This window comes from Podarcis cretensis (genome assembly GCF_951804945.1).
Source record: "Podarcis cretensis genome assembly, chromosome: 13".
NCBI classification, from domain to species: domain Eukaryota; kingdom Metazoa; phylum Chordata; class Lepidosauria; order Squamata; family Lacertidae; genus Podarcis; species Podarcis cretensis.
Genome location: NC_137182.1, coordinates 35,569,605 through 35,597,292, shown reverse-complemented (window position 1 = coordinate 35,597,292; position 27,688 = coordinate 35,569,605). Strand labels below are relative to the sequence as shown.

General features: G+C 47.5%; 2 protein-coding genes and 1 pseudogene across 3 annotated transcripts; 2 read left to right on the top strand and 1 right to left on the bottom strand.

Annotated features, from left to right (window-relative positions):
- The first annotated feature begins 6,544 nt into the window (after window positions 1–6,544).
- On the top strand, window positions 6,545–9,274 carry LOC307201790 (claudin-9-like). Its single transcript, XM_079951208.1, has one exon. It carries the CDS (start codon window positions 7,224–7,226, stop codon window positions 7,878–7,880), a length of 657 nt encoding a protein of 218 aa, XP_079807334.1. The 5' UTR covers window positions 6,545–7,223; the 3' UTR covers window positions 7,881–9,274.
- A 6,681-nt stretch (window positions 9,275–15,955) lies between these two features.
- LOC307201782 (small nuclear ribonucleoprotein F-like) lies at window positions 15,956–16,739 on the top strand (annotated as a pseudogene). The gene is made up of 2 exons: window positions 15,956–16,192; window positions 16,437–16,739. The product of its transcript is annotated as a small nuclear ribonucleoprotein F-like (transcript).
- Window positions 16,740–18,537: 1,798 nt separating this feature from the next.
- On the bottom strand, window positions 18,538–27,628 carry LOC307201366 (claudin-4-like). Its single transcript, XM_079950503.1, has 2 exons — window positions 27,522–27,628; window positions 18,538–19,865 (listed from the first exon to the last, which is right to left on the bottom strand). Exon 2 carries the CDS (start codon window positions 19,840–19,842, stop codon window positions 19,198–19,200), a length of 645 nt encoding a protein of 214 aa, XP_079806629.1. The 5' UTR covers window positions 19,843–19,865; window positions 27,522–27,628; the 3' UTR covers window positions 18,538–19,197.
- Between the last annotated feature and the right edge of the window lie 60 nt (window positions 27,629–27,688).

The following is a 27,688-nucleotide window of genomic DNA, read 5'->3' as shown; positions in this document are numbered from 1 at the left end:
AACCTGGGGTTAGGCTGTTGAGGGCTGAGGAGACACCTGGCTTCAAATTGCCCTTCAGCCATGAAGCCCCCACTGGGAGTCTTTGGGTCAGCTAGTCTCTCTTGGTCTACTCCTACCTCACAGGGTTGTTGTGAGGAGGGAAAAAATGAGGGGATGGGCAGAAGCAATGAATACTGGCCTGAGCTCCATGGAGGAAGGGCAGGATTATAAACAAATACGTTAAATCAGGAGTGGTGAAACCATCACCTCCTGCCTACTTTCCTGAAATATATCTCCTATCATCCCTGACTATTGAGCATGCTGGGTGGGACTAATAGAAGACACGAGCCTAACAATAGCTAGAGGTCCAGGGGTTCCTTAACCCAGTGGTTTTCAACCAGTGTGCCGTGGAACCCTGGGGTGCCTTGAATGATGGTCAGGGGTGCTGCGGGCAACACTGGCCTCTGTCCCTCTTTCCTTCCCTCTGATACCCTCTTTCATCTCTGCCTCCCAAAGACTTATGCAGCTGTTTGCTGCAATAGCCCTGTTGACCAGCTCCCCAGGCAAATGCTGCCTCTGGGGCTGGTCAGGGGGTGCTGGTTGCCAAGAGCTGAGGTGGCCTCGGAGTAAGCAAGCAAGCGGGTGAGGGAGCCCAGCCAGCCTTTCCGCCAGCCCTTGCTGTTGGGAATGGACAGACAAGTCCCAGGCCCCTGTGGGGCAGTGTGAGGAAGCACCTCTCTTTGGGGCAGGGGAGGGGCAGCTCAGAGACCAGGGGCGGTGGCAGCGGCTGCCCGGAGGACTCCCAAGGAGACGGGAGAGGAGGGGAGGCTGAGGGAACTCTCTCCTAGGGAGGGTGTTCGAAAAAGGGTGAGAGAGCTCTGCAGGCAAGGGGGTGACGTAACTGGGCTCCTGAGCCCCACAGGGGTGCCACAGAAAGAATGTAGTTGGTCAAGGGAGCTGTAGAAAAACTCTGCCTTATCCCACTGCATTAAATAAATACAGTGGTACCTCGCAAGACGAATGCCTCGTAAGACGAAAAACTCACAAGACGAAAGAGTTTTTCATTTTTTGAGTTGCTTCGCAAGACGAATTTCCCTATGGGCTTGCTTCACAAGACGAAAACGTCTTGCAAGTTTGTTTCCTTTGTCTTGCAAGTTTGTTTCCTTTTTCTTAAAACCGTGCATTCAGGGGGTGCAGTTGTGACTTGACTTCGAGGAGCAACTCATAGCACGCGGTGTGGTAGCCTTTTTTGAGGTTTTTGAAGACTTTGGTGATTTTTGAAGCTTTTCCAAAATCTGTGCTTCGCAAGACGAAAAAATCGCAAGACGAAAAAACTCGCAGAACGAATTAATTTCGTCTTGCGATGTACCACTGTAAATTACATGCATCCATACATTTTTATTGTCAATGCTGTAAGCTGCCTTGGACTTTTTTTTTTTAACGTAAGGAAAAGGCTGTAACTATTTCAATTACAAAAAACCCCAACACATTCAGCTCTGGACATGTAGACAAGGAATACAGGAGAGAGTACCTCAGCACATATACAGAGTTCCTTTTGCTACTGAGTAGGTATTTCCTGCTGCCATATATATCACACATTGTGGCACAATAGGTCAGTGCAGCTGGCTGTTAACCAGACGGTTGGTGGTTTGAGCCCACCCAGGGACGACTGTGTGCAGGATTCATGTGTTGCTAGAGGTTGGATTGGATGATCCTTAGGGTCCCTTCCAACTCTACAGTTCTATTATCTTCCAGGTCAGGGGGTGTATCTACTACGCGGAGTGTGAGGCAAGGGTTTTCTGCATGTTTTCGAAGCCTGTGCTCAGACCTGGGAGGTAAGCATTCACCCTGGTTTGTCAGAGTGTGTAGTCAAGTTGCAGCAGAAACCACGCAAGAGTCTTGTGGCACCTTTAGATTACTTTTTTGTGTGTGTGTGTTACGGTTTTGTGGAATACAGCCCACTTTATCAGATGCTCGAAGTGTTATCCTGAGTTGCAAACAGTGAGGTCAGAAGGAAATGAAGTGCAGAAAGTACAGACAGTGGTAATTATGCTATTAGCAGTGACCATTCAAAAAAGAAAAGTAAATCAATTGTTGTTGATAACACAGACATTCTGGCATTGGTAACGCAATTAACGAACACACACAGTGTAATAAAAACACAGGGCATTTAGCATTGCTACTCCCATGCTGTGGAATTTCTTTTAGCAGAGATTTGGGAGGCATCCTCACTTTTGACTTTCAGATGTCTCCTGACATGGGCGTAGCCAGGATTTTTGTTGGGGGGGGAGGGGCAGGACTTCTGTTGAGGAGGGGCAGAATCTCAGTTAGCTATGTACTGTATTTTTATTGATTTTAATTGATAGGGGGCAGCTGCCCCTCACTCCCCCCCTTGGCTACGCCCTTGCTTCCTGAATATTTTTTTATGCTGACAGGCCTTTGCAGCTATTTAATTATTATTTTTTATTATCCAGCTGGAATATTGATTATCTGTATTTTTATTTTTGCTTCATTCAAAGTTATTTACCCTCCCTGTCCTGTCCAGATGGGGGTGTAAGCTGGGCCACCAGCCAAAGGTGATGGAAGGCACTCGGCACCACTGAGACCACCTGAGCCTCAAGCAACAGCAAAGGATTCAGGTGTACCCCCAAACTATGTACCCGCTCCTTCAGAGGGAGTGTAACCCCATTCAGAGCAGACAATCTACCAACCATCTGCCCCACTTTTTATCTGTAAAATGTCAGCATGTTTATCTTTTCCTTTTCCTTTGAGGAGATTCTCAGAGTAGCCTGGTGACTCCTGAATTCTGTGATGGCCTGTCTGTTGGAGCCTGCTCTAGCACCTACTATAGATTGGAAGCAGGGAGCTCCAGGGGGCTCTGCTATGTTGTTCCAAATTAGTGGTGGAGAAGCTGTGTGGCCCTCCAGGTGTCGGTTTATTGTTCAACTTAAAGGTAAAGGGACCCCTGACCGTTAAGCCCAGTCGCGGACGACTCTGGGGTTGCGGTGCTCATCTCGCTTTACTGGCCGAGGGAGCCGGTGTTTGTCCGCAGACAGTTTTTCCGGGTCATGTAGCCAGCATGACTAAGCCGCTTCTGGCGAAACAAGAGCAGCGCACAGAAACGCCGTTTACCTTCCCGCCAGAGTGGTACCTATTTATCTACTTGCACTTTGACGTGCTTTCGAACTGCTAGGTTGGCAGGAGCAGGGACTGAGCAACGGGAGCTCACCCCATTGCGGGGATTTGAACCGCTGACCTTCTGATCAGCAAGCCCTAGGCTCTGTGGTTTAGACCACAGCGCCACCCACATCCCATTGTTCAACTTACTTACATATTAAATTCATATCCCACCATTCCTCCCAAAGGAGCCCAGGGCAGCAAACGGCAAGAGATAAAGCATTAAAAAATAAAATAAAATAAAATAATGCCAACACAGATGCAGAGCAAGAAAGATCTCAACTTAAAAGCCTTGTTGGAAGATGGTCTTCAATAGGCACAAAAAAGACAACAGAGACAATACCTGCCTTAATATTCAAGGGGAGGGAATTCCAAAGGGCAGATGCCACCACACTAAAGGCCCAGTTCCTATATTGTGTAGAAATGTCCTCCTGATAAGATGGCACCTGCAGAGCACAGTGATTCAGTAGTTAAGAGAGGATACGATCTTTCCGGTGTTCCCAGCCAGCATCGATGATGGTCAGGGATCATAGGGGTTGTAGCCCAGCTGCATGTGGAAGCCACAGATTCCTTTGCCTGTTGCAGAAAAGAGTAATCTCTTTTCTGGAGGGAAACCGCTATGCTAAGGTTACAAACTGTTTGAAAATGCACTGGGCAAAATAAATTGTCCATGGTTACTGTTTTGAAAAAATTCCTTCTTATCAACTGCGGTTGCCACATTATCAACCTCCTTCAGAGTTATGTGTGCTTAAGCTGCTCTTTATCAGGCTTTGATAACATGACTTGTTTTTGACCTGGAGACAAAAGAACCCCTTTAGACCGCCTAATCCTGTTAGTTTCTTGCCCTGAACCAAGCATGCTGTGGATGTTTACTACTATTAGTAGTAGATACTATGTATTAGTATCATTAGTAGTCTACTAAAGATAATTTATCATTTATATGCCGCCCATCTGAATGGGTTACTCCAGCCACCCTAGTTTTCCGTTGTTTTTGGACCTTGGAGTGGTACTGACTTTTAATTTTAAAATGTTGTTTTTTTAAAACAACAACACAGCTGTTTATTTTGATTTCACTTTTGTTTAGATACAAATGGTATTTTTGCTTGTTTTACTGCATATGACTTCCTTCAATGTTTTTAATTAAAATGAAAATGAAAACAAATGATTTTTGTAGGGATTTTAGCATACATGTGGATACTTCCTCTCCTACCTGAATATGAATGCTTTGAAGTGCTCTGTATTACTATATTTGTCTCACTGCTATTTACCTCTCAGGATTATTTTAAGGAGATCTTATTGGTCTAATCAGAAATAAAAACCAGGCATAAAATTGTTTTCCTATCATCATAGCTTCAAAAGGCCACCAAAATTATTTTGATGCCAGTGTTGTGGACTGCTAACTGGATTGCTGTTATTTTCTAGAGTTAACATGCATTGTTGCGTTTTGCATTATTGTCGGGCTACCTTTCCATGCAATAAATGTTGTAGGCCCAAAGTCACTTAGCTGCGTAAGGCCCTGCATACATTACCAGCTCAAAGCGCAACTAAGGTGGAATCTACACACATATTAAAAACGCTGTGAAAATGCTTTTTTTAAAAAAAAGTTTTGAAAAATACACTGAATTCGGCATAGCTCACTGTCACCATCTAGTGTCACATTTGTACATTGCTCTTTAAAGGTAAAGGTAAAGGTACCCCTGCCCGTACTGGCTAGTCTTGACAGACTCTGGGGTTGTGCGCCCATCTCACTTAAGAGGCCAGGGGCCAGCGCTGTCCGGAGACACTTCCGGGTCACGTGGCCAGCGTGACATCGCTGCTCTGGCGAGCCAGAGTCGCACACGGAAACGCCGTTTACCTTCCCGCTGGTAAGCGGTCCCTATTTATCTACTTGCACCCGGAGGTGCTTTCGAACTGCTAGGTTGGCAGGCGCTGGGACCGAGCAGCGGGAGCGCACCCCGCCGCAGGGATTCGAACTGCCGACCTTTCGATCGGCAAGCCCTAGGCGCTGAGGCTTTAACCCACAGCGCCACCTGCGTCCCTACACATTGCTCTTTACAACACATTTAAAAACATTTTATTTGCAGTTGTAAAGCTGAGTCCTAGGTCATTCTTTTTATTAATTCAGATCAAAGCAGTGCATCATACAAAATGACAGGAGGGGTGTGGATTATGGCTATCATCGTGTGTACTGCACACCGCTTTCCAAAACAGTGGTGGGAGCACACTGGATGCGGAGTAAACAGAGGAGTCAACCCAGCCTGAGTCCCACCCCACGAGTTTTACTGGAGCAAACTTGCTTAGGATTGGGTTTGAAACAGCTTTGTTATGGCAACAAGTGAAAGGAGGCTACGCACAAATGCTGATTATTTCTGGCATCTGTATCCCACCCTCCCTCCAGAGAGCTTAGAGAGGCCTACGTGGCTGTGCTCCCCATTTTCACATGAAGTTAGGCTGATACTGAGTGACTTGCCCTGTTTCGTCCCTTGAACATCACAACTTGAGCCCTGTTTAGGGAAGTTTTTAATGTTTGAAGTTTTATTCTGTTTTTAATGTTCTGTTGAAAACTGCCCAGAATGGCTGGGGAAACCCAGCCAGATGGGCAGGGTAGAAAGAATAAATTATTATTATTATTATTATTATTATTATTATTATTATTATTATTAGGATTTGAACTTGGCTCTCCCCACTCAAGTTCACAGGGTCTCAATTGCAAAGTTATACCCTTGCTATTCACCCACACCTCAGATGGGAAACCTTTGGCTCCACAGGTTATAATACCCATTGCCCTTGAAGATTGGCCGTTTCGCCTGGGGATGATGGGAGCTGGAATCCAAAAACATTTGGTGGGCCACACGTTTCCCCCACCACTGACCCCCACCACCCTGGAGGGAGCTGCATTTGTGCAATGGGTATGATATGGGATGTGTGGGTGCCTCTAACTAGGCACCCTTTCCATCATCATCATCGTCATCATCATTATTATTAATCATTATTAAATATATTGCATATTCATATTCTTTCATGATGCTGCAGAGTGAAGTTGGCTGGCACAGGGAATATCTGATAGGTTCCACTTCTCTGTGCCTCTTGAATTCAACCACAGAAACTCCCTTTCTCGCTTGATCACTCGCTCTTTCTCTTTCCCCCCACCTCCCTCCTTCTCTCCACCTCTGCTTGTTTTTCTCAGCCTTCTCCTCCCCTCCCACCCTTTCCCCTCTAGAACGGGCAGCTTCCCAACTCGCCAACAGAAAATAAAGAAATATTCAAACTCTCTCCTCTACACCACCACCCATTCTGTCGTTACCATGGAACCCCCAATGCCCTTCTCGGCTTGGGCTGCCTGCTCCTCCCACCCACCTGTTGGGGGTTCATATAACCCGCCCCTCCCTGTCCCTAAGCACGGGCTCCCACGGGATCCTTCTAGACAACAGCAGGTACCTGTGAAGGAGAGCAAATTCAATAACAAGCAGCCTGCCGAAACCAGGGAGGGGAAGAGAAGACGGAGGATCTGTCCAGCTCCCACCATCGCTAGCAGCTTCTTCCTGGGCCTCTTTCCTTTGCTGGTTCCACCGTACCTGTCTGCCTTTGGTCCGGCCAAGCTCATAAAAGTGACGCCCCACGGACAGGTATCCCTGGACGACTCCACATCACAGACCATCTCTTGGATGCTGTTGACTGCCATCTTCCAGGCTGGCATCCCCAGTCGCAGGTAACACAAGAAGGCCTCTTTTGTAGCCGTGTCGTCAACCGGTCCGATAAAGAGACTCGGTTTTGCAGAGGAGCCCCATCAGAAATCCTCTTCCTGGGCCCACAAGTCACTGGAATATCCTTCCAGGACTTACTGTCTGAAGCTGCTCTTTGGGGAAATACGTTATCTCCCATTGCAGCATCCTTCACTCTGAAGATCGTGTGTCTTTGAATTCTCACCCACATTGATCCCTGTAAAAGACAGCCTGCCTTTGGACACTGCCGCCCGGTAAAACGTGCGTTCCCCGACCCTCCCAGAGGGTGGCGGAAGAAGGAGTACGTGTCTTGCAGCAGGCTAAGAAAGCGAGTCTCCGCTCACAATGTCCTCCGCAGGGCTGGAGATCTTGGCCATGGGCCTGTGCATTGTTGGTTGGATAGGGTCCATCATCGCTTGCACCTTGCCCATGTGGAGGGTCACCGCGTTTATCGGGAACAACATTGTCGTGGCGCAGATCATCTGGGAGGGGCTGTGGATGAACTGCATTGTGCAAAGCACCGGGCAGATGCAGTGCAAGATCTACGACTCCATGCTGGCCCTCTCGCAGGACGTCCAAGCCGCCCGGGCCCTCATGGTCGTCTCTGTGCTGCTGGCCATCCTGGCACTGCTGGTGGGCATCGTGGGAGCCAAGTGCACCAACTGCGTGGAGGACGAGGGGGCCAAGGCACGCATCGTCATCACCTCGGGGGCACTCTTCATCATCTCGGGTCTCCTGACCCTCATCCCGGTGTGCTGGTCGGCCAACTCTATAATCCGCGACTTCTACAACCCAATGGTGGTCGAGGCCTTGAAAAGGGAGCTGGGGGCCGCCCTCTATGTTGGCTGGGCAGCTTCCGCACTGCTGCTGCTCGGAGGGTCTCTTCTATGTTGCTCCTGCCCGCCGCGGGAAGACCGCTACCCAGCCCGCATTGGGTACTCCGTCCCGGCAAGATCCACTGCGCCTCCAGGCAGTGGGATTGACAAGAGGGACTATGTATGAAGAGCTGTGGGTTGGGGGGAGGGTAGACTTGCCAGATGTTGCTAGGCCCAAACCCTGACAGGAGTTACTGGCCCAAGGACTTTTTCAGTGGGGAAAATGGGACAAAGCCAATCGGTATGGGTTGAGCCGTGATATCTGGCAATTCTCAGTTGCATGCACATGCACAGGTGTATGTGTGAGACCATGAGCGGGTGGGAGATTAGGGGCAAACATGAACAAATATGTGAGAGAATGAACAAACAATTAGGAAAGAGATGAGTGGGGCAGCAAACACAACTGGAATGCAGAAACTGTACCTGAGGAGACTGAGCAAATGAGAGCAGGGAGATGGGACAAGGATAATACGGGCCAAGTTAATGGCTAAGCCAGCAAATGATTGTTTGGGAACGGAGGCATAGGGGCAGATAAGCGAGAGAACGGAGAGGCACTTGTGAACAAACAAAACGCAGGCAGAAACATGAGAAGAGGCAGGGAAATTAAATATGAGAGAAAGAGGAAACACCAAGGAGGACTGTCTGTCTTGCTATAAAGCAGCTCTGCTGCAAGAACCAGCTCATGCGAAAAAGTTTCGTCAGGAACAAAAAGTGAGGGGGAAACGGAGAGTGAGAGAACAAGTGGTTTTTAATATTGGAAATGGCGAATGGATGCTGACATGGCTGAAACAAAAGAGGGAATTAACGGGGTGAGGTTTGAGGGTGGAAATGAAACTAATCAAAGGAGAAATGGGCAGGGTAAGCAAGCCTACCCAAACCTGGCATATCAAGAACAAAGAGACCACAAGGGATGTGGAGAATGGAGGCAAGGCACAACTTCCTCACAAGGCTTGTGTGAGAATAGCAGAATAAAATGGGAAGTGACAAACAAGAGCCTTGGTTCGGTGAGTGCAGGGGGGCTAGGCAGGATGTGGCAGGAGACCCTGACCCTCTTTTGCCTTGGACTGGTGCTATTTGCTTGCTGGTTAATAATTTGTCAAGGCTTTGGCTACTCCTAGAGGCCTGGACAAACAGATGAGGATGTTTTGCCCCTGTTGCTCCCTACCACAGCCTGCCTCAGACAGTGCAAGGAGGAAATCTACCGTATGTCTCTCTCACACACCCAGATGCATTAGGCTCCCCTCCGCTCAAAGAGTTGGGAAGAGAACCCAGGTGTTCTGGCTTCCACCCCCCTCTGTTATTGGAATGGGGGTGGGAAACAGGATTCTCAGCCCTGCCCCCCTTTTCCCTTCAGAAGTTTCCTAAGGAAAGGGTGGGGTGGGGGGACTTCCTGAGGTAACTCTTTTCCCTTGAGCAAGAAGGGGTCAAATGGGACTCCCTTTTGTGATCACTCCCTCCCAGAGGTCTGTGTGGTGTTACTGAAGACTGTATTATTCAGATAAAAAAGATAAATGTTTGTAACCTATCTGTCTCTGGTCTTATTTTTGGGGTGAGGAAAGGGGACTGCAGACCTTTTGGAAAGTGAGAGCAAAGCTTAATTACAAAGGAAGGGGAGGGGGGACACAGAAACAAATGTGGGGAGGATGATAGTGAATATATTGAAAATATATTGAAAAGTGCTTCATTTGTAATAGGTGGAGTGTGTTAGGAGTTTGTGCATATAACACATCACTCAGTCTGACATAGAAGCTCTAAGTTTCCCTGTTTGGGGACTATTTCTGAGGAAAGGCACTCTGTATAAGCTCAGGAGGACTCTTCTTCACCGCTTCATTTACTCATGCCCTGCCATTCAAGGTGGTTCCTTAGCAAAGCCCCCAGCCTTCTCAGGCTCTTATGAAATGGAGGCACAGGAACTCTGACATACATTTCCAATTCTATATTTTATAGTGGTGATACTATTAATAACCTATCTGACACCAGCAAGTAGTGGGTCCCAACCCACCAGTTGAAGACTAAAGTGTTGGACAGCATCATTGGTATACATCGTCAAACAAGCAGGTCCTGGGGCTCACACTTGCCTGATAGCTGTGCCCCTTTGGACTCTGAAGCCCCACCCCTACTCCCGAATCTGTTAGAGTTCCTACTCCCGAATCTGTTAGAGTTGGCAGGCGGTGAGTGAAAGGCATTTCAAACATTTCTGCATCAGGGGTATCTTTTCAGCCCGCTTGAAAGTAAAAAAGGAAAGGGGGGGGGGGACAGACCCTCCCAGATAATGCCTGATGGGGGAGATTTGAGGGTTTTGTTTTTTTAAAAAATGGTTCTGGGACAAAACTCAAATTAAGCATCCCAACCAGCACAGGCCAAAGAGCAGAGGCTGTCCTGGAGTAGAAAAGTGTGTCTCTTTATTAAAGAGAATGTGAGTGTAAATGAACGGGAAGGCCAAAGGGCTGACAAGGTGTGTTTATATGTGGGGGGAGGGGACAGAGGAAGCTGGTTTATTCCAATTCCGACCATCAATCCAGAGAGAGAGAGAGCTCAGTACTGACAATGACTGGCAGCCGCTTGTCAGGGTTTCAGTGGGGGCTCTTTCCCGCATTTACCAGAAGATGCTGGAACCTTCTGGATGTAAGGTATGCGCTCTGCAGCTGAGCTGAAACTAGTCCCCTTTACTCCCAGATACAAGGGAACTTCTGAGAGAAATTCATTTTGCCCATGCTCAGAGGCACTCTGCTCCTTATTACTGCTTTAAATGTTGCAGTATGAAGGCCTGACATTGAAGAATGGATGGTGTGTGTGTGTGTGTGTGTGAGAGAGAGAGAGAGAGAGAGAGAGCGCACACACCACATTTTCTAGGCTGATCCTCAGCTCAGATGAACACCTGTGTTCTGAATGCAAACTACAGATGCACACACTGATCTACAATGCAAAGTGTGTGACTTTTCCAGCTGGGCATTGGGCAGCTGCCAGGGCTTTCTTTCCCCTCAGCTCACGGTGCTGTGAGTGGCATCTGGGTCTAACTGCCATTTTTATTTCCCAAAACAACCCCCTGCACTGTAGTGCCACTGTCTGGGACACTGTGGGAAATCAAAATGGCAGCCCCCCCGACACATGGCACAGCTCAGAGCACTGCTGCTGCCTGCCAGAGATGCCACATTAGCCTGTCAGGGCCTAGCCAAGGATATTTTGATTGGTGCCTTGTTAAACCTGGATATAGCTCTACAGGAAACTAATATTGTTATGTACTGAAGTTCTCACCCTGGGCCAGCAGGGGGATACTGTAGATAGTTTTCACTCAGGTCCACATATGCAAATAAGGGATTGAAAGTGACATTCAGTGATTGGATAGTTACAGAAAATGGTTACTGTTGCGTTCTAGCGGAGCTCTATATAATCAGGCAGGCTGAACCCTTCAGTTCACTTCTGTTCTGGCCTGTGAATAAACAAGAGCTGTTTGAAGAATCGCTGTGTTGTCTGATATGTTCACCCACAACTTAACAAATATCCTTTGCACAGCAATTAGGACACAATTTGGGCTTCCCACAGGCATCTGTATGAACAAGATGCTGGACTAGAGGGGGGGGGCGTCACTGGCTTGATCCAGAAGGGCTGTGTAAACTGTTATAATGGGCTGGTACTCTGGGAGACCAGGACTCAAATTCCCACTCAGCCACTGGGTGACCTTGAGCTGCTTAACTCTCAGGCTAACCTACCTCACAGGGTTGTTGTGGGATGAAACGGAGGGAGGGAGAAGCACACATGCCACCTTGAGCTTGTGAGCAAAGTAAATGTAATAATAAATAATTAATTTAATGCATAAATATAATTAAAAACAGCAAATAAATGTTATTCTATCCATACATTATGTGCTGATGCCATCTCTCCCGCTCAGCCCCGCCCCAGTATGAAATACAGGCAGGGTTTCTGTCACCTGCCTTTCCTAACTGTCTAAAAGAGGCTAGAAACCTAATGAGTTTCGTGGCATGGCGATCAATGACACTTGTTCTTTGAATTTAGCCCATAGGGAATGGCAAGCATTTCCTTGAAATGAAGAGAAAGGGAGAAAGAGGATGTGAGTCACCTCACTCCACACAACAGCCCTCCCCAGTCCAGGTGAAACCCACAGATCACATGAGGAGAGGGGGTTAAATCCAGTACGTACCAGAAGCCCATGGAGCAGCATATGGTGTTTGCTCTGTGTAGACAAGCGGTGCTTAATTTCTCAAGGAGAGGTTTAAAAGATCATATCCTCTTGAATAACAAAACCGCTAAACTGAAAATCTTTCCCCAACCCCAGATATACGTATGTGGGGGGATTTGTACATGTTCAGGAACTCTCATTGCTTCCCACTTTGGGCTGAAACCTTCCTTCAAAAGAGTTGCCTGGGATTAGGGTTACCATATTCCCCAAACTGAAAATCTGGACAAAGTTGAGCTTTTTGGGGGGAACATTCCCCCCCAAAAAAGTTTTGGTGCTTTTCTGGATTTTTATTTTTTTACATTACCCCCCTTGCCATACATCTGGGTTTTCCTGGACATTTTTCCTGATTTTGCAAGGGGGAGTGCAAGACTACAGACACCCTTCCTTCCTAATGGGGGGGGGGCAGGTACATTAATTTGAGCCAAACATAAGGTGACTGTTCTAAGAAAAAAATAAGTTGCGTGAGGGGAGAAAAATGAAGAACTTCACTTCCCCATTCCAACTGCAATTGTGAAGGTGGGGGAGCAACATTTTTGCGAAAGAACTGGGGAACTTGAGAGACAGGCATGAAAGAATCAGATCTGCCCACCAACATCTTTTGGAAATCCCCCATTTCAGTTTGAAATTCCCTATGAGTCTGTCTGTCTGTCTGTCTCACATGCCACTTTGAATGAACTCAGGTGCTAGCTATCCGGCAGTGAGAGCAACCTGGCAGGCTGGCTGGCTTTCCTCTACTTCAGCAAACAAGCAGAAGTGCAGGACATAGACCCTCCCCCTACCCCACACCACCACCCACCTCCCATTTTCTTGGATGTGGGCCCAGCAGTCGACCCCTGTAAGGCAGATCCCTGCCTGACTTCTTGGAGGGGTACCAGTACATTCCAGTGCCAGGCCGAGCCTTCCACAGCCAGACACGTAGGGACAAGGAAGCCGATCTCCCTGGCATGAGATGCGAGTTTACTCCCGTCAAAACTGGCATGAAGTGGGACGTACAGGGTGGGGGGGTCTGGAACAGAGGGCAATGGCGGACAAGCCGCTGCAAGGGGAACTCTGGGAAGAAAGAGACCGAGGGGTGGGGTGGGGTGGAGGCTGTGCCACAACCCCCGAACCTAATGCCGGCTTGCTTGCTCACCCCCATATATGCTGACTGCAGTCTTAGTGCTGTAATTCCCTCTTCTGTTTTGCTATAGTCCCCAGAACATTTGCTGCCTAATGCAACCACACACAATATGCAAAATCCCAACTCTACACTCCAGAGTTTGTACATAGCACCCACGTTGTGAAATCCAGGGAGCAGCATCAGTTCCTCAATTTCCCACCTCCTGAAAGCCAGCACAGTGTAGTGGTCATTGTAGAGTTGGGGAGTCCCAGATTTGTCTCCTCACCTGGCCACAAAGTTCACTGCGACTGTATTCACGCAGGCTTTTAAAAATCCTGTTTTCCCAATGATTCCCTGTTAATTTCCGCATTATATTTGAGCTTTCACGTGACGTAAAGGCCACTTCTAGAAAACAAAAACTACAGCATATGTTTAGCACTCATTTCCATGTTATTTGATCCCAGAAAAAGAGGGAATCTGCAACCCCCTTAACTCAGAAAATTGTGGGACTAAAGCCATTAATTTGGGGGCATGCAGTTCTTTTCTGCCTTTTTCATGGGGGAATCATGAGGGAACAGAAAAACTAAGCATGCAGGTGCGGAAAGAGGGAAGAGTAGTATTTTTGTCCAGTGACGGTCATTGTCTTGCTCTGCACCCTCTGGTGTGAATGAAATTTAGTGTGACATGCTGGTATATTGGTCAAGGAGCCAGAGTTCCATAACAACAGCGACTGCGGTGTGAAAGGAACATTTAGAAAACAGGTTAGAACCGCTAGCATTATAATTGGGAAAAGTAACACAATATTCCAGAAGTCTGAATGCATCCTTAAATGGCTTTGAGCCAATCTCTTATCTCTCAGCCTAACTTACCTCACAGGTTTGCTCTGAGGATAAAATGGGAGGGAACCTGAGCTTTCGAGGAAGCGTGGGTGGAAAAATGTGATGAATATGGATTATTTTTTCCCCTTCAGTTTCTTTCCTGTGGTGTTTTGCTGCCTGGGATAAAGGTTAAAGATCCCCACCTCATTCCATTGATGTACAGAAGGCAACTAGGCTGTGAGTTGAATATAACAGTGGGCAGGACAGGAGGCCAGTTTTGTAGCCCAGGACAGGCCATGTAGATCACACTCTCTGTCATCTTAATACCTCACCACCATTGCTCCCTCAGCCTCCTCTGAATCTGTTACATTCACACCACACATTGACAGCACTCTTATGCCACTTTAGCAACCAGGGCTTCCACCAACAAACCCCGGGAACTGTAGTTTGTTAACGGTGCTGCGAGTTGTTAGGAGACCCGTCACAGAGCTACCATCCCCAACACCCTTAAACTACAGTTCCCAGGATGGTTTGAGGGAAGCCATGATGATTGTCAAGGTGGTATAAGAGTGCTTTAAATCTACAGCGTTGGTGTATGAGGCTGGTGCTTCACTGCCTAATGACAGAGCCGGCCCTGTCTTCCTCTGTTCCCAATCCTGAAGTCCAGAATTCACCATTATTGCCCAAATGTAACACTTCAGCTCCTCTTATCCAATTTATGTAGGTCTCCTTCACTCCTAAAATACTTCAATCGGGTCTGCCTTGTGTGTAGAATGCCCTCTCAATCACAGCTCTTAGGTTCTGTCTCCTCTTCCCTTCAAACCCCACTCCCCCCCACCTCCATTTTGCCTCTGGCTTATCCCCTTAATAGGCTTATTCCCAATTGTAACTAAGCTTCAAAAGACATGCAACACCCACAGCCATACCCACTGCCTCTTTTCTTCCTCCCCCTACCTCAGAGGTGGGCAACCTCATTTCAGCTCCACAGTGATCCATGCCAATAGTTGGAGGAACCAGAAGCAAGCGTACCTCCTGTAGAGGCGGCTCACTGCCAAAAAATGCAGTGTTTGTACATCTACCTGCTAGCTCCCCATCTTCCAGTCAGGCTTGCGAGAGGCAGGACCACAGTTCAAGAGCACATTCCAGCCACGCAAAAGCACTTGAAGGGGTAAGGGGTACAGCCTGGAGGCTGGAGCCCTGCATTTGACACTCAGGCCTGAAGTTCCTTACCTCCTACTCCACTGTTTTCCTCAATTATCCATTTTAGATTCTCCTCCTCAGGGATTCTTACTTGCCTGTGTTAACCCCGTGTGCACCATGTACTCCAGCAGCACCGAAGAGAACAATAAGCACCCTCCACCCACAAAACATTTATCTTAGTAATTGGCACATCACCCACAGAGACAATGGAGTGTCCACCCCAAAGACTGAAAAAGTGCAACTAACTTGATGGGTGAATAACATAGGTTAGAAAAAACTAAAAATAGAATGAACTGAATGGCGGTGTAGCAATCTTCAAAGGCCGATTTGGGGTTACCTTTATGACTCTCTTTAAAGCTCAGGTGATGAATGCCAGACAGCTAGGGAGCCATAGGGAAGTTTAGGTACGGTAAGTTGTTAATGTTTAATGCTGTATCATGATTTTAATATTTGGTTGGGAGCCGCCCAGAGTGGCTGGGGAAACCCAGCAAGATGGGCGGGGTATAAATAATAAATTATTATTATTAAGTACAAAACCAAAACCCTTAAGAAATTAAACCTTAAGGGAACAACCCATCCAAATAGTCCAATGAGGCCGGAGGACTCAGAGGGTGTGTAATGCTGACTGGCTCTTATGAGGCGGGATGACAAGAATACTTTGGAAAGGAAATGGAATGGAGTATTGTGGGAGAGAGCATAGCTGGCACCTTCAAAAGCAGTACATCCTGGCATACTTACTTGCAGGTTTGGGGTGTGTGTGTGTGTGTGTGTGTGTACGCGTGTGCGTGCGTGCATGCACACACAAATATATAGAAATTGTTGTACATCACCCCAATCTGAGCAGTGTGAGATAAGAGACTAGCAGACTAGCAGAAGCAGAAGTGTTCGTCACTTCCGTGCTTTTTCTTTTTAGAGATTTGGCGGGCACATGTGCTGCCCGTAATTTTTTTGTTGCCGCAGCCACCCTTAGGTTGGTCTGGTTGCTATGAGTCTGCCTCTCAATCCAAAGTTCTTCCTAAACGGGCTGACTGAAGCCAGTGATGGTGAAGCTGAAATGCGGGGTGGAATACAAAGGCTACCTCGTCTCCATCGATGGCTACATGAACATGCTGCTTGCAAATACAGTGGTACCTCGGGTTACATACACTTCAGGTTACATAAGCTTCAGGTTACACACTCCACTAACCCAAAAATATGACCTCAGGTTAAGAACTTTGCTTCAGGATGAGACCAGAAATCGTGCTCCGGCGGCACGGCAGCAGCAGGAGGCCCCATTAGCTAAAGTGGTGCTTCAGGTTAAGAACAGTTTCAGGTTAAGAGCAGACCTCCGGAACGAATTAAGTACTTAACCCGAGGTACCACTGTAAAGAAGAATATATTGATGGTGCATTATCTGGACACCTTGGTGAAGTTCTGATAAGGTGCAATAATGTCCTTTTATATTATATAAGGGGTGTGGAAGAAGAAGATGGAGAAATGAGAGAATAACTATTTTGGGGGGGGATGTTGTTGTTGTTTAACTGTGCTAAGAAATTTAGTTGTCCGGTTTTGTTTGCTTGCTTTTTAAAGGTTTTGTCAAGTAACATTTTTTATGGCCAAAAAATAAACATTGTCATTGAAGAAAAGTTACCACTATGGAAGAAAAATAAACAAACTATTTCTGACAAAAAATAAAAAAGCAGTGAGAGATTCCAGAGGTTTGAGGGAACATATATTCAACCTGAGACTGCAATGGAGGGGCTCACAGCATTATCACCCCAATAAGGAATTGCTTCTCCCATAACCACAGCCTTGGATCCCCCCAGAAATCAGGCATGGCTCTGTCTCTCAGCTGCTCAGCCCACTTCTCACACACCTCAACTCTGGCTTTTGTTTTTCTAGTGACAGACAGATGAGGGAGCCCCCCCCCCCATTTGCCCTCTGGGGCAACTTCTTTTGTTACCTTAAGGACCCATACTTACAGGGCCATTACCAGAAAATTTGTCTGGCTATTATAGCAATTGGATACTTGTTGGATCCAGGAATTAGAAGGAATTCAGGCATGCTGCTTCTTTGGGAATGACTCCTAGCAGAGCAAGATTGTCTTCTATGAACATGGTCTTAACAGTGAGTCTGTCAGTGACTGTGTGGAGGACAATTCTGGATGCACTAGGCCTTCCACAGTGGAGACATAGGTTTCTGAGTTTGAGCATCTTCAAAGTCTGACACCTTTGGTAAAGGCTGTTCCCTAATTGGAGCACCCACAGGCCAGTGTTTCCTAGTTGTCGGTGTTTATACTACATTTTTAAAGATTTGCCTTAAGAGTGTCTTTAAATCTCTTGTTAACCACCAGCATTATACTTTCCATTTTTAAGTTTGGAATAGAGTAGTTGCTTTGGAAGATGATAATCGGGCATCTGAACAACATGACCAGCCCAACGAATCATTGCTTTGATACTGGTGATCTTTTCTTCTTCTAGTACACTGGCATTAGTTCACCTGTCTTCCCAAGCGGTGTGTAAACTTTTTCGGACACACTGTTTATGTTTCACAAGTAGCTTACCTGCCACCTCCCAAACTTGCAGTAAAAGGTAAAGGTAAAGGTACCCCTGCCTGTACGGGCCAGTCTTGACAGACTCTGGGGTTGTGCGCCCATCTCACTTAAGAGGCCAGGGGCCAGCGCTGTCCGGAGACACTTCCGGGTCACGTGGGCAGCGTGACATCGCTGCTCTGGCCAGAGCCAGAGCCAGAGCCGCACACGGAAACGCCGTTTACCTTCCCGCTGGTAAGCGGTCCCTATTTATTTACTTGCACCCGGAGGTGCTTTCGAACTGCTAGGTTGGCAGGCGCTGGGACCGAGCAGCGGGAGCGCACCCCACCGCAGGGATTCGAACCGCCAACCTTTCGATCGGCAAGCCCTAGGCGCTGAGGCTTTAACCCACAGCTTGCAGTATCAATGCTAAATCTCTCCTTTCTGCCCAACCACCTAACTCCCCCCCCCCATTTTAATTTGCTCCCAGTTTCTAGTTAGCACTTTCAAGCCCACCAGGAACTTCCAATCTTTCCAAGACCTCATGCAAAAAAATTCCTCCCTCAGCCTTCTCTCTCTTTGCACTTCCTCTCTGCTTTGTTTCTGTGCAGGGAACTCTTGCTTGGTCAGTTGTCTGAATACCTTTGGGATATGTTGGTGCAGAGACTGAATTCTTCCAAGGGGGGAGTCTTGCCCCTTGGCTATGGATTCCTATGGCTTTGATGCATACTCTGGTATCTAGAGACCAAGTATGTTCGCCCTTCCTTGGGGGCAATGCGAAGGTCACTTATCTTCCTTCTCTCCCTACCCCACCTCTTAGTTAGATTGTTCCACAAGTCAGAATATGTACTGCTAACTCTCCCAGGAAGGTTCATTAGATAAGGCACACCTGGCTCCAAGAACTTGTATTTAATGACCTGGAACTCCCTCTCCCTCACCAGTAATAACCAATAACAACTGTTATATATAAAAGCCTGTATTTTTATTCAGGTCATACTAATAAAAAACAGAAATAAAATGGCATTCAATATGAAATGCATGCATGGTGAATTGCAGTGAGTTAGCAAAAAGGAAAAAAAGAGACCACATAACTTTTGTTTACAAACAACATTGTACAACGCATCACAGCTTTATAAACTCATTTCTGGAGTACCCGTTTCCACCACCCACTTCTGCCCCCAAATGGAGACCATATTGAACGGTGACCTCCAGGACAATATTAGTAGTTTTAGTCCCCTGATGAGCATCCAGGAAACCTAAGAACAAAACCCACATTGATCATTAAGAACTACTTGGAAATGACTTTTCTTTTTTCCCCAAGGTCCAGCATCTCTTCTACATACATCGAGGAGAACCAGTTAAGAGTAGAGAATGTTCTCTAGAAGCAGAGCTCTGACTTCCGTAGGGCAAGTCTGTACAATAATGTAGTGGGGAAAATACTGATGGGACAAGCACATTGGAAAGTCATGGGACTATCAGATGTTCTGTTCTTTGGATGGATGGATATTTTCTGTGCAGAGCCCCAGTAAGGATGCATCTCTGCTCCTCCAAAGGGGACCCAAGCAGTAGTGAGCTTCAGGTCAGCAATGATGACAGCTTTGTTTTCCTGAGGTGGGCTTCCTAGACGTAGTTCTTGCTGGGGTAATCACTGTGGGGCTGAGAGGCAGCAGCTGTGTACCGGGCGCTGTAGTTGTTGCTCTCCTTCTTGGGGCAATTGCAGCAGAGCAGAGCTCCTCCGAGAATCAACAAGGCAGATGATGCCCAGCCGATGTAAAGGGCAGCTCCCAGCTCCCTCTTCTGGGCATCGATCACCATCGGGTTGTAGAACTCGCGGACGATGGTGTTGGCTGACCAGCACACGGGGATGAGGCAAAGGATCCCTGCCACTATGAAGACTGCGCCAGAGACAATCATTATGCGGGCCTTGGTGTCCTCGTCTTCCACGCAGTTGGTGCACTTGGCCCCCACGATGGCAACCATCAGAGCCAGAGCAGCCAGGAGCACAGAGATGACCATCAGGGCACGGGCTGTCTGCACATCCTGAGAAAGGGCCAGCATGGAGTCGTAGACCTTGCACTGCATCTGCCCGGTGCTCTGCACCACGCAGTTCATCCACAGCCCTTCCCAAGTGATCTGCGCCACGACAATGTTGTTGCCAATGAAAGCGGAGACTTTCCACATGGGCAGGGCACAGGTTATGATGGTCCCGATCCAGCCCACCACTGTCAGGGCCATGCCCATGATCTGGAATCCAGCAGAGGCCATGACTCAAGGTGAAGAGGACAACCCTGTAGAGAATACAAGCAAGGACACTTTTAATGCATATCCCCAGAAAGTCATTGTTACCCTTTGTGTTCTGGGGCAAGAGACCTTGCCCTTAGTGTTTTAACGCACGTTACATTTGAGGTCATCCATGCAGGTGGTCATTGGTGCAATTCAACTTTCTCCAGTTTAACTTATGGTATTTTATACGTACACATTACATTCTAAACAAGTCTTAGGTCACCCATCTCCAACTTGGAAGTCTCCAGGTGTTGTTGCCATCCCTCTCTGACCATTGGCCATGCTGGCTGGGGCTGATGGGAGTTGTAGGCCACAACATCTGGAGAGCACCAGCTCGGGGAAGGCAGGTTTAGGCCAATTCAACTCTTGGTGGCTAAATGGAAGTCCTTTTGTTCAGAGGCAGCAAAGCTACAAGCCTGGAAATATTTCTTGCCTTATTGAGCCTCACTTGCTGCCTTCCTGCAAGGATCTACACGAGCAGCATTCCCTAGCCTTGGGTCTCTGGATGTTGTTGGACTACAGTTCCCATCATCCCTGACCACTGGCCCTGCTGGCTAAGAACAGTGGGAGCTGTAATCCAACCACATCTTGGGACACAAGGTTGAGAAAAGCTGTTTTGGAGGAACCCTCGTTCTGATCCAGCAAAGTTCATGTGTGGTACACCCACAACCCTGACGCTTGCAGAAATATCCTACTGGAGCCACCTTCAAATGAGACCCAACTGTAACACAATTTGACGAAAGTTAAAATTTGTCTTGAATAAGTGACATTGCTCTGTAGCAGGCCATTTCGCAGACTGCATAGCCCATATAGCGTTGAAGGGCTCCCCTTGTCAAGCCAGTTTTCCTTTGTCACTGAGGGGCGGTGAACATGGATTAGCTGCATGCAGTTATACAACCTGTTTTTTCCAGAAAACCAGGCGTCGTTACTTGTTCTGTTGCCCGCCCATTATTGGGGTTAAATTTTAAGGCGGCTGTGGCGGGAGAGATCCCTTCAGGCTAAGTATAGGTTGGAATGAGGTTTCTTTCACCAAGCTTCAATTCATGCCCTGCCCCCCACAATATGGTGGGGAAGGTTAAACAAGAGAAGCGCTCTAAACTCAGTGTGTTATCACTAGTTTGCATAGGCAGAAGCAGCTCACCAAGCACCAGAAAATCATACACACCTGGTAGCATTTTCTGTGTCAGCTTTGAAAAAAGTTACAGGATTCTTTAGCCTTGGTACAGGACAACCCAACTCCTACCATATGCACTCTGGAGAGAGACTAAGAAGATTATTGCAGGATCAGGCCAGTGGGCCCATCTAGTCCAGCATACTGTTCTTACAATGGCCGACCAGATGCCCATGAGAAGCCCAAAAGCAGGACATGAGTGCAAGACAACTCTCCCCTGCCCTGCAGTTGCCAGCAACTGGCATTCAGAAGTCATGTAGAGCCTGGTGCCTGAGCCCTTGTGGAAGATTCCTGGTTCAATACCTGGCACCTCCAGGTAAAAGGGGAGCTGATGGGAAAGGCTCTACTAAAGAGGGCCAGCCCAAGGCATTTCACTAAGGCAGAGAAGATTACACACTTTCCCCCAATCCCCATACAGGTGCCAACTGAGCTGGCAGTTGAACCTTAATTAAAGGCTGGTGATGGGATAATGTCCTCCACCCAAGGCAGCAAGGTCATTTAGGGGACAAGGACACACCCATGTTCTGTCCTCCTGCAGAGGGGAATGGCCAGGCAGCCTTAGGAGGAACAGTACCCCCAAACATCTGTTACTTGAGGCAGTTGCCTCACATGGAGTAAAGGTTGGTCTGCCCAAGATTCCAAAAGCTAATGGCAGCCAGGAGTGGACAATACTGGGCTTCGACAGCATTTGAGGTCAATTCACATACAATGAAAAACCATGGTTTGGCATTTAAAATAAGCAAGCCATGTGCTCCAAGTTCAGAGGATTGCCTCTTCTTTTTTAAAACAAAACGAAACGAAACACAAGGCCCGTAGTTTGCAACTGCACCTGACCTGGCAGATGCTGGTTTGTGCTTCCTCCTCTCAGCCAGGACTGAAAGCCAAAATTTAAAGTTGGTTTGCAGTCCTGGCTTAGAGATCCAGACCAAACCAGAGCTGGCCAGTTCAGGAGTTAGCTGACAACTAATACGTCTTGCACTAAAGAAGATAAGTGCTCTTTCCTGTTGCTTTATTTTTCCTAGATTCTAGAACAGCTCTCTCTCCATTTTCTATGTAGTTTCAGAATGACTGGAAAGGGCAACATTTTGTTTACTGAAAAATAAGCTGATGTTTTTATTTCAGATTAACCCAGAACACTTTTACATCTGGCACCACCCAGGATTGGCTTCAACAGTGGGTGCCTCTGGCAGCAACATGAAACACCTAACAGAATGTGGACTTTGGTGGGGTGGGTGAGAAGGGAAGCAGCTCTGAATTCAAATGTGTCCAGACACGAAGCTCATTGAACACTGTTTGGTTAAGCTGAGTGTGTGTGTGCGCGCGCGAGTGACTTGCTTATCTCCCAAGACTCTTGCGAAGATGCAAGTGGAGTGACTCATGTGTGCCATACAGAGTTCTTCGATTCCATTGCTGTATTCGTAAAAATAGCCAGCCAGCCCCCACCATCCCCATAAGAACATAGAGCTGCAATCCTGCAGTTTTCAAGCCACACCCTGCCTAAAAAACAGAAATTAACCAAGCTGGCACTGCATAATGGTCAGGTTGGGCCCCAAGATAGGCCCAAGTTCAAATCCCCACCTTGCCACTGAGGTCACTGGGTCAATCACTGTCTCTCTGCCTAACCTACCTCACAGGGTTATAGTTAAGATAAAAAAGGAAGGTGGGGGGAGGCATGTAAGTCACTGTGATATTCTTGGAAAGGGAGGATATATACAAGTAATGTCTACAGATACAGTGGTACCTCGGGTTAAGTAATTCGTTCCGGAGGTCCGTTCTTAACCTGAAACTGTTCTTAACCTGAAGCACCACTTTAGCTAATGGGCCTCCTGCTGCTGCCATGCCGCCAGAGCACGATTTCTGTTCTCATCCTGAAGCAAAGTTCTTAACATGAGGTACTATTTCTGGGTTAGCGGAGTCTGTAACCTGAAGCGTCGGTAACCTGAAGCGTATGTAACCCGAGGTACCACTGTATTTCCTCTGCTTTATTAGCAATATTAGCTGACCTAAATTTTTGCAAGCAAGAACTGTTGGCTGTTCATAAACCCCACTTAAAATTCTACAGATGTACTTTGCCCCTTTTCCCCAAAGTAGTGGGATTGTAGGTAGTTGTAGGGAGACTTTGGGCGTACAAATTTTCAGGGGTGCCCTGTGCGATGCCAAAATTTGGTGTGCCCAGTCTTCCACCTTTGTCACAGCGCCCCCTGTGGCGCCCAGCATAGGTGAACTGGGACTCAGCTATACAGCTGCAAATAAAACAATTTTAAGTATGTTTTAAGTACAATATACAATGTGACACTAGATGGCGATGGAAAATTCAGTATTTTAAAAAAACTTTTTTTATTTTTTTAAAAAAAGCATTTTCAAAACAGTTTTTATATGTGCGTATATTCCACCCAGGTCATGCTCCCCTAAATCTGCCCCTGATTGTAGCAGCTGAAGTCCCCACAATTCACGACTTTGAAAATCAGGGCAACCTGCTAAAGGAGTTGGCAGGGAGGGGTTCATCAGGTGGCTTATGCTGTGGTAGAGGTGTGGCAGCTGACCTCAGGATCCTGTCTTCTCAGAAGAGAACACCTGTGTTTTAAGCAATGCTCCCACCTGACTCATAGAGGCCGGAGATAGCCTAGGTAGGTGATACTCCTATTTGACTCAGAAACAAGGCCTAGCTCCTGACTCATCTGGTCAGGCAAAACCATTCAGGATTAGCCTTCAGACTCTAAACAAAGCAAGATGATATAGATAGTTCTCTTTTTCTCCTCCTCATACTGAGCAGGGCAGAAGAAAAACAACACTCCCTCCCTCCCTCCAACTCATCAGGCACCTAGAATAGCAGCGGTTGCACAACTGGTTGTTCTCTCAAGATCCGCTTTGAGCAGGTAGAGGGACACCTGCCCTAGGAGCGACCTCAAGAATTGCATCATCTTCTGCCCTCAGGACTCAACAAGGTAGTTTGTTGCCACTGGCACTCCGCAACATTAACTGAAGGGAAAGAACAGTATAATTTGGCGACCTATTTCACAACTATTAGGCAACAGATACATGCCATTCTCCTCAGTGCTGTGGCTCACTTGTTTGCAGTGTCTGTATGGGGCGGGGGAGGAGGAATGTCCTCATTGTTTTAGTCAAAGCTGGGTATTTAGGTTTCAGCCCACCTCTGCCCCAAGGCTCCAGGCAAGTCAGGCGACAAGGACATGGACAGCAAGAAAGCACTACAAACATCCACTGGGCTCTCTCTGGGAGGAAACAGTGGTTTGGATGGGACATCACCTCCTTCCCACCCCCATTAAAACAACCGGCACATGCCTGGACACAAACTATACATTATGCAAGGGGTCCATTATCAGAACTCGCTAAGTGACTGAACAGGTCAATTTGGAGCTTCAGTTGGGGAGCCATGCTCAGGAAAAAACTTGATGTTGCAAACTTGCTAGATGATCCAGGGGAATGCTCAGCGCTAAGGCAAGTGTAATGGCAGTTTGTGTATCTCGCAATGCAACAAGATTAATAGCAGCTCAAGGGGGGCAGTGGAAGAAATGCAGAATGGGATTTTAGGCTGGCAAAATTGTGCATGAGAAAAGGTTAAAGAAAGACCTCCCGCCAACTGCAAGTGCTCCATTAACAAAACAGGCAATCTGATCACAGAATTCCTGCATGGCTTATAGCCTGCCTTTTGAGGTGTACACTTTTGATCTGCTAAGCCTAGGCAAGCGTGCAAAGGATCTTTAAACACTGGGATGTTAAACTTAAAAAAAACAACAACCTTAGGTTTGCACTATGTTCCATTTCAGCTGCATACAGCAATTGATTGTTAGCTTATTACCATGGAGCCCAGTATTTTTTTAGCCAGCATAAATAAAAATGGGGCTGGGGTTATGAGACTAAGAAAAGCACAGAACAGATTTCACCTGGAAGCTGCGTACTTGGCCCCCAAAAGCCCTTAATGCTGATTACAGCAAAGGAGATGCTGGATGTGTCAGGTTAATGATAGAGAAACATAGGCAAGTAGCAACAAGTCTCTCCTCCCAAGTCCAAGCCTGGTTTTCTACGTCCACCAACCATACTGTCTGAGGCTGATTGGCTTGGAGCCCAAAACCATTGAAGGGCATCCAGGTTGGGGGAAGGCTAGTCCAAGGAAGGATTTAGGAAGAATCTATGCAGGGTTGTGTCCTGAGCTAAACTGAGCACACCAGCACCGCCATTTTCTTTCTCAAAGAGGAAGAGAAGACAAAGAGACAAGGAAAGAAACATACAGGAAGGAGTTCTAAATGGATCCTTTGTTGTAAATAGTGTCTAACAGCTTCCTCAACCTCAGCCCTCCAGATGTTTGGAGACTACAATTCCCATCATCCCTGACCACTGGTCCTGCTAGCTAGGGATCATGGGAGTTGTAGGTCAAAAAAATCAGGAGGGCTGAGGTTGAAGAAGTCTGATCTAAAACATTAAGCCTTCTGATATGAGAAAAGACAGAATACTACCTGTGCAATAGGCTCTAGGCCCTGATTTTGTAATTAAGTCCTGGTAAAGACCACTTTTTAACAAATAAAATGAGTAACAAGTTTTTTCCCAACCACCCACTGTCTCAGTCAATGTGTGTTTCTATTTAAAGCCTCAGGGGAGGTTTACATCACATGAAGATCACACCCTTTTAAACCATGTTAATCCAGGGCCAATTCCAACCATGTTTTACGGTATAGTTTTCAGCTAGTTTAAAGAACCAACTTTACCTTCCTTCACAGGTGTAATAAACGCAACCAAAACAACAATGCCATCTTGCTTTTCAGGTGGCTCTAAAATCAACCCTACTTCTCCCTTTTCTACTCCCAAAACTAAGTAACACAAGTCTAGTCTGATTTAGAATTAAACACTTTAGACACAAGCCTTAAGTAGTGTCTAGTTCTCATTATCCCAGTGTTTGGGAATACCTGTATTAGGACCAACCAAATGTCACAAAAATGTGGCAAGCTTTTGAGTTATTTAGGCAAGAGGGTGGGGGTGCTTGATGACGAGTTATGGAGAACTCAAAAGCGTGCCACATTTTGTGAGTTGTTGGGCAATGCATTTATTAGAATCAATCAAAAAATGTATTGCCTTTGGACTCTGCCCTCCCCCTAGGGAATCAACCAATACACTAACAAGAACTTTGAAAAACCAGTATGTTACAGACGTGTGGAATCCACCTGTTACAAGGCTCCTTTCTAAACACCACCCCATAGTTACAGGGTCCTTCCCCCCCCCCACCATTTCCAGAAGACAAGGCAAAGCTCCGACTCTAGCCCTACTTCTTCTGCAGCCCCAAAACTCTCGAGAGGAGAAGGCAAGTCTTAGGAGCTGTAGAAATCGACCTCTTATGCCTGCTAGGTGGGTGGGGTATACGGGCGCAGGTATGGCGGGAGCATCGTCAGCCCTTATGGAAGGTTTTCCAGCCTCTGGGACAAAGAGACACGAGGTCACTGGGTGCCTGCGCTCCAGGGAACAAAGGTTCCCCACCTCCGCCACACGTATGCCTCGGGCGGGGCCGGGGCGTGAGCGGGGGGGGGAGGGGGGGGAGAAAAAGGCGGGGCCGTCCTCCTCGCTTTGTCCATGCCCTTCAACCGAAACTGTCCCCCCTCCTCTTTCTTCTCAAGGGGGTTTCTGTGGGAGTCCAGCTCGCCACCGAAACATCAGGGCGCCACCCATTCCCTTGCTGGGACAATGGAGGCCAGGGGGGAGGATGCCTTTGATATGGGCAAGGGGGGAGGGGGAAGCGCGGACCCACAACTCCAGCCCTTTCCCACCATGAAGTTCCCAGCAAAGTTAAGAAAGCCATTTCTGTTTGCCGCTCAGGTTTGCTCTCCACCTACCGTAAGTTCCCCTGGGAGCACGTTTCAACGGGTCTACTCTCGCGTAGGGCTCTGGGCTCACAATGCCTCTCTAACCCTTTATTTAGCGGGCAATTTTTTTACTCTTCCAAGGGCTTCTAGAGAAGGCAGACTTATAGCTCCGGAGACCAAAAGGAGCGAGAGAACTCATCTCACGACAAGTCCCTAAATTAGCGCTCGGGCGTTTATTGAAGACGCCCGTAAACGCTTTCCGCACATGCTTAAGAATCCGCGGGTCTTCATCGATCAAGCGCGAGGTTCACCACCCGCATTAATCTTACCCCCAATCCAAAGAGAGCAAATCTAAATCTGTCCCAGTCTTTACCAAATACCGCAGGAGATCGAGCGTCCTTTGGGAAGGAGCGCGGAATAGAATAAATTTAATAAATAAAGGACTTCTTTAATACTGTCTAATACACCGCATCGATCCTTGGGGAAGGGACCCAGGCGTCCTGGCATCACTCCTCAAGGCATCCCGCGGGACCCACACAACGCAACAGATTTTTAAAAACTTTGCCTCGCACACAATACCAAGCCTGTAAAATAAAGTAAAACTAGTTAACCCATTTCCACCCTGCAGATCACCAATCTCACTAGCCCCCCCCCCCTTCAGCTAAAATCTCTTCGCTTACCTGTTGACGGGACCCAAGGAGCGAAAAGGCTTCAAATCCTCAGGAGGCAAGTTGGAGGCAACTTTCCTGGAGGGGCCGGCTATATACCCCTCTCATCCTCCTCCTCAGCCCTCCCCCCCCAGACCACACCCCTCTCATCCCTGATGACGTCAGTGGCAGGTGAAACT

Coding starts and splice junctions, on each gene's coding strand:
- LOC307201790 (XM_079951208.1), top strand. CDS start 7,224: ATGTCCTCCGCAGGGCTGGAGATCTTGGCCATGGGCCTGTGCATTGTT.
- LOC307201366 (XM_079950503.1), bottom strand. CDS start 19,842: ATGGCCTCTGCTGGATTCCAGATCATGGGCATGGCCCTGACAGTGGTG.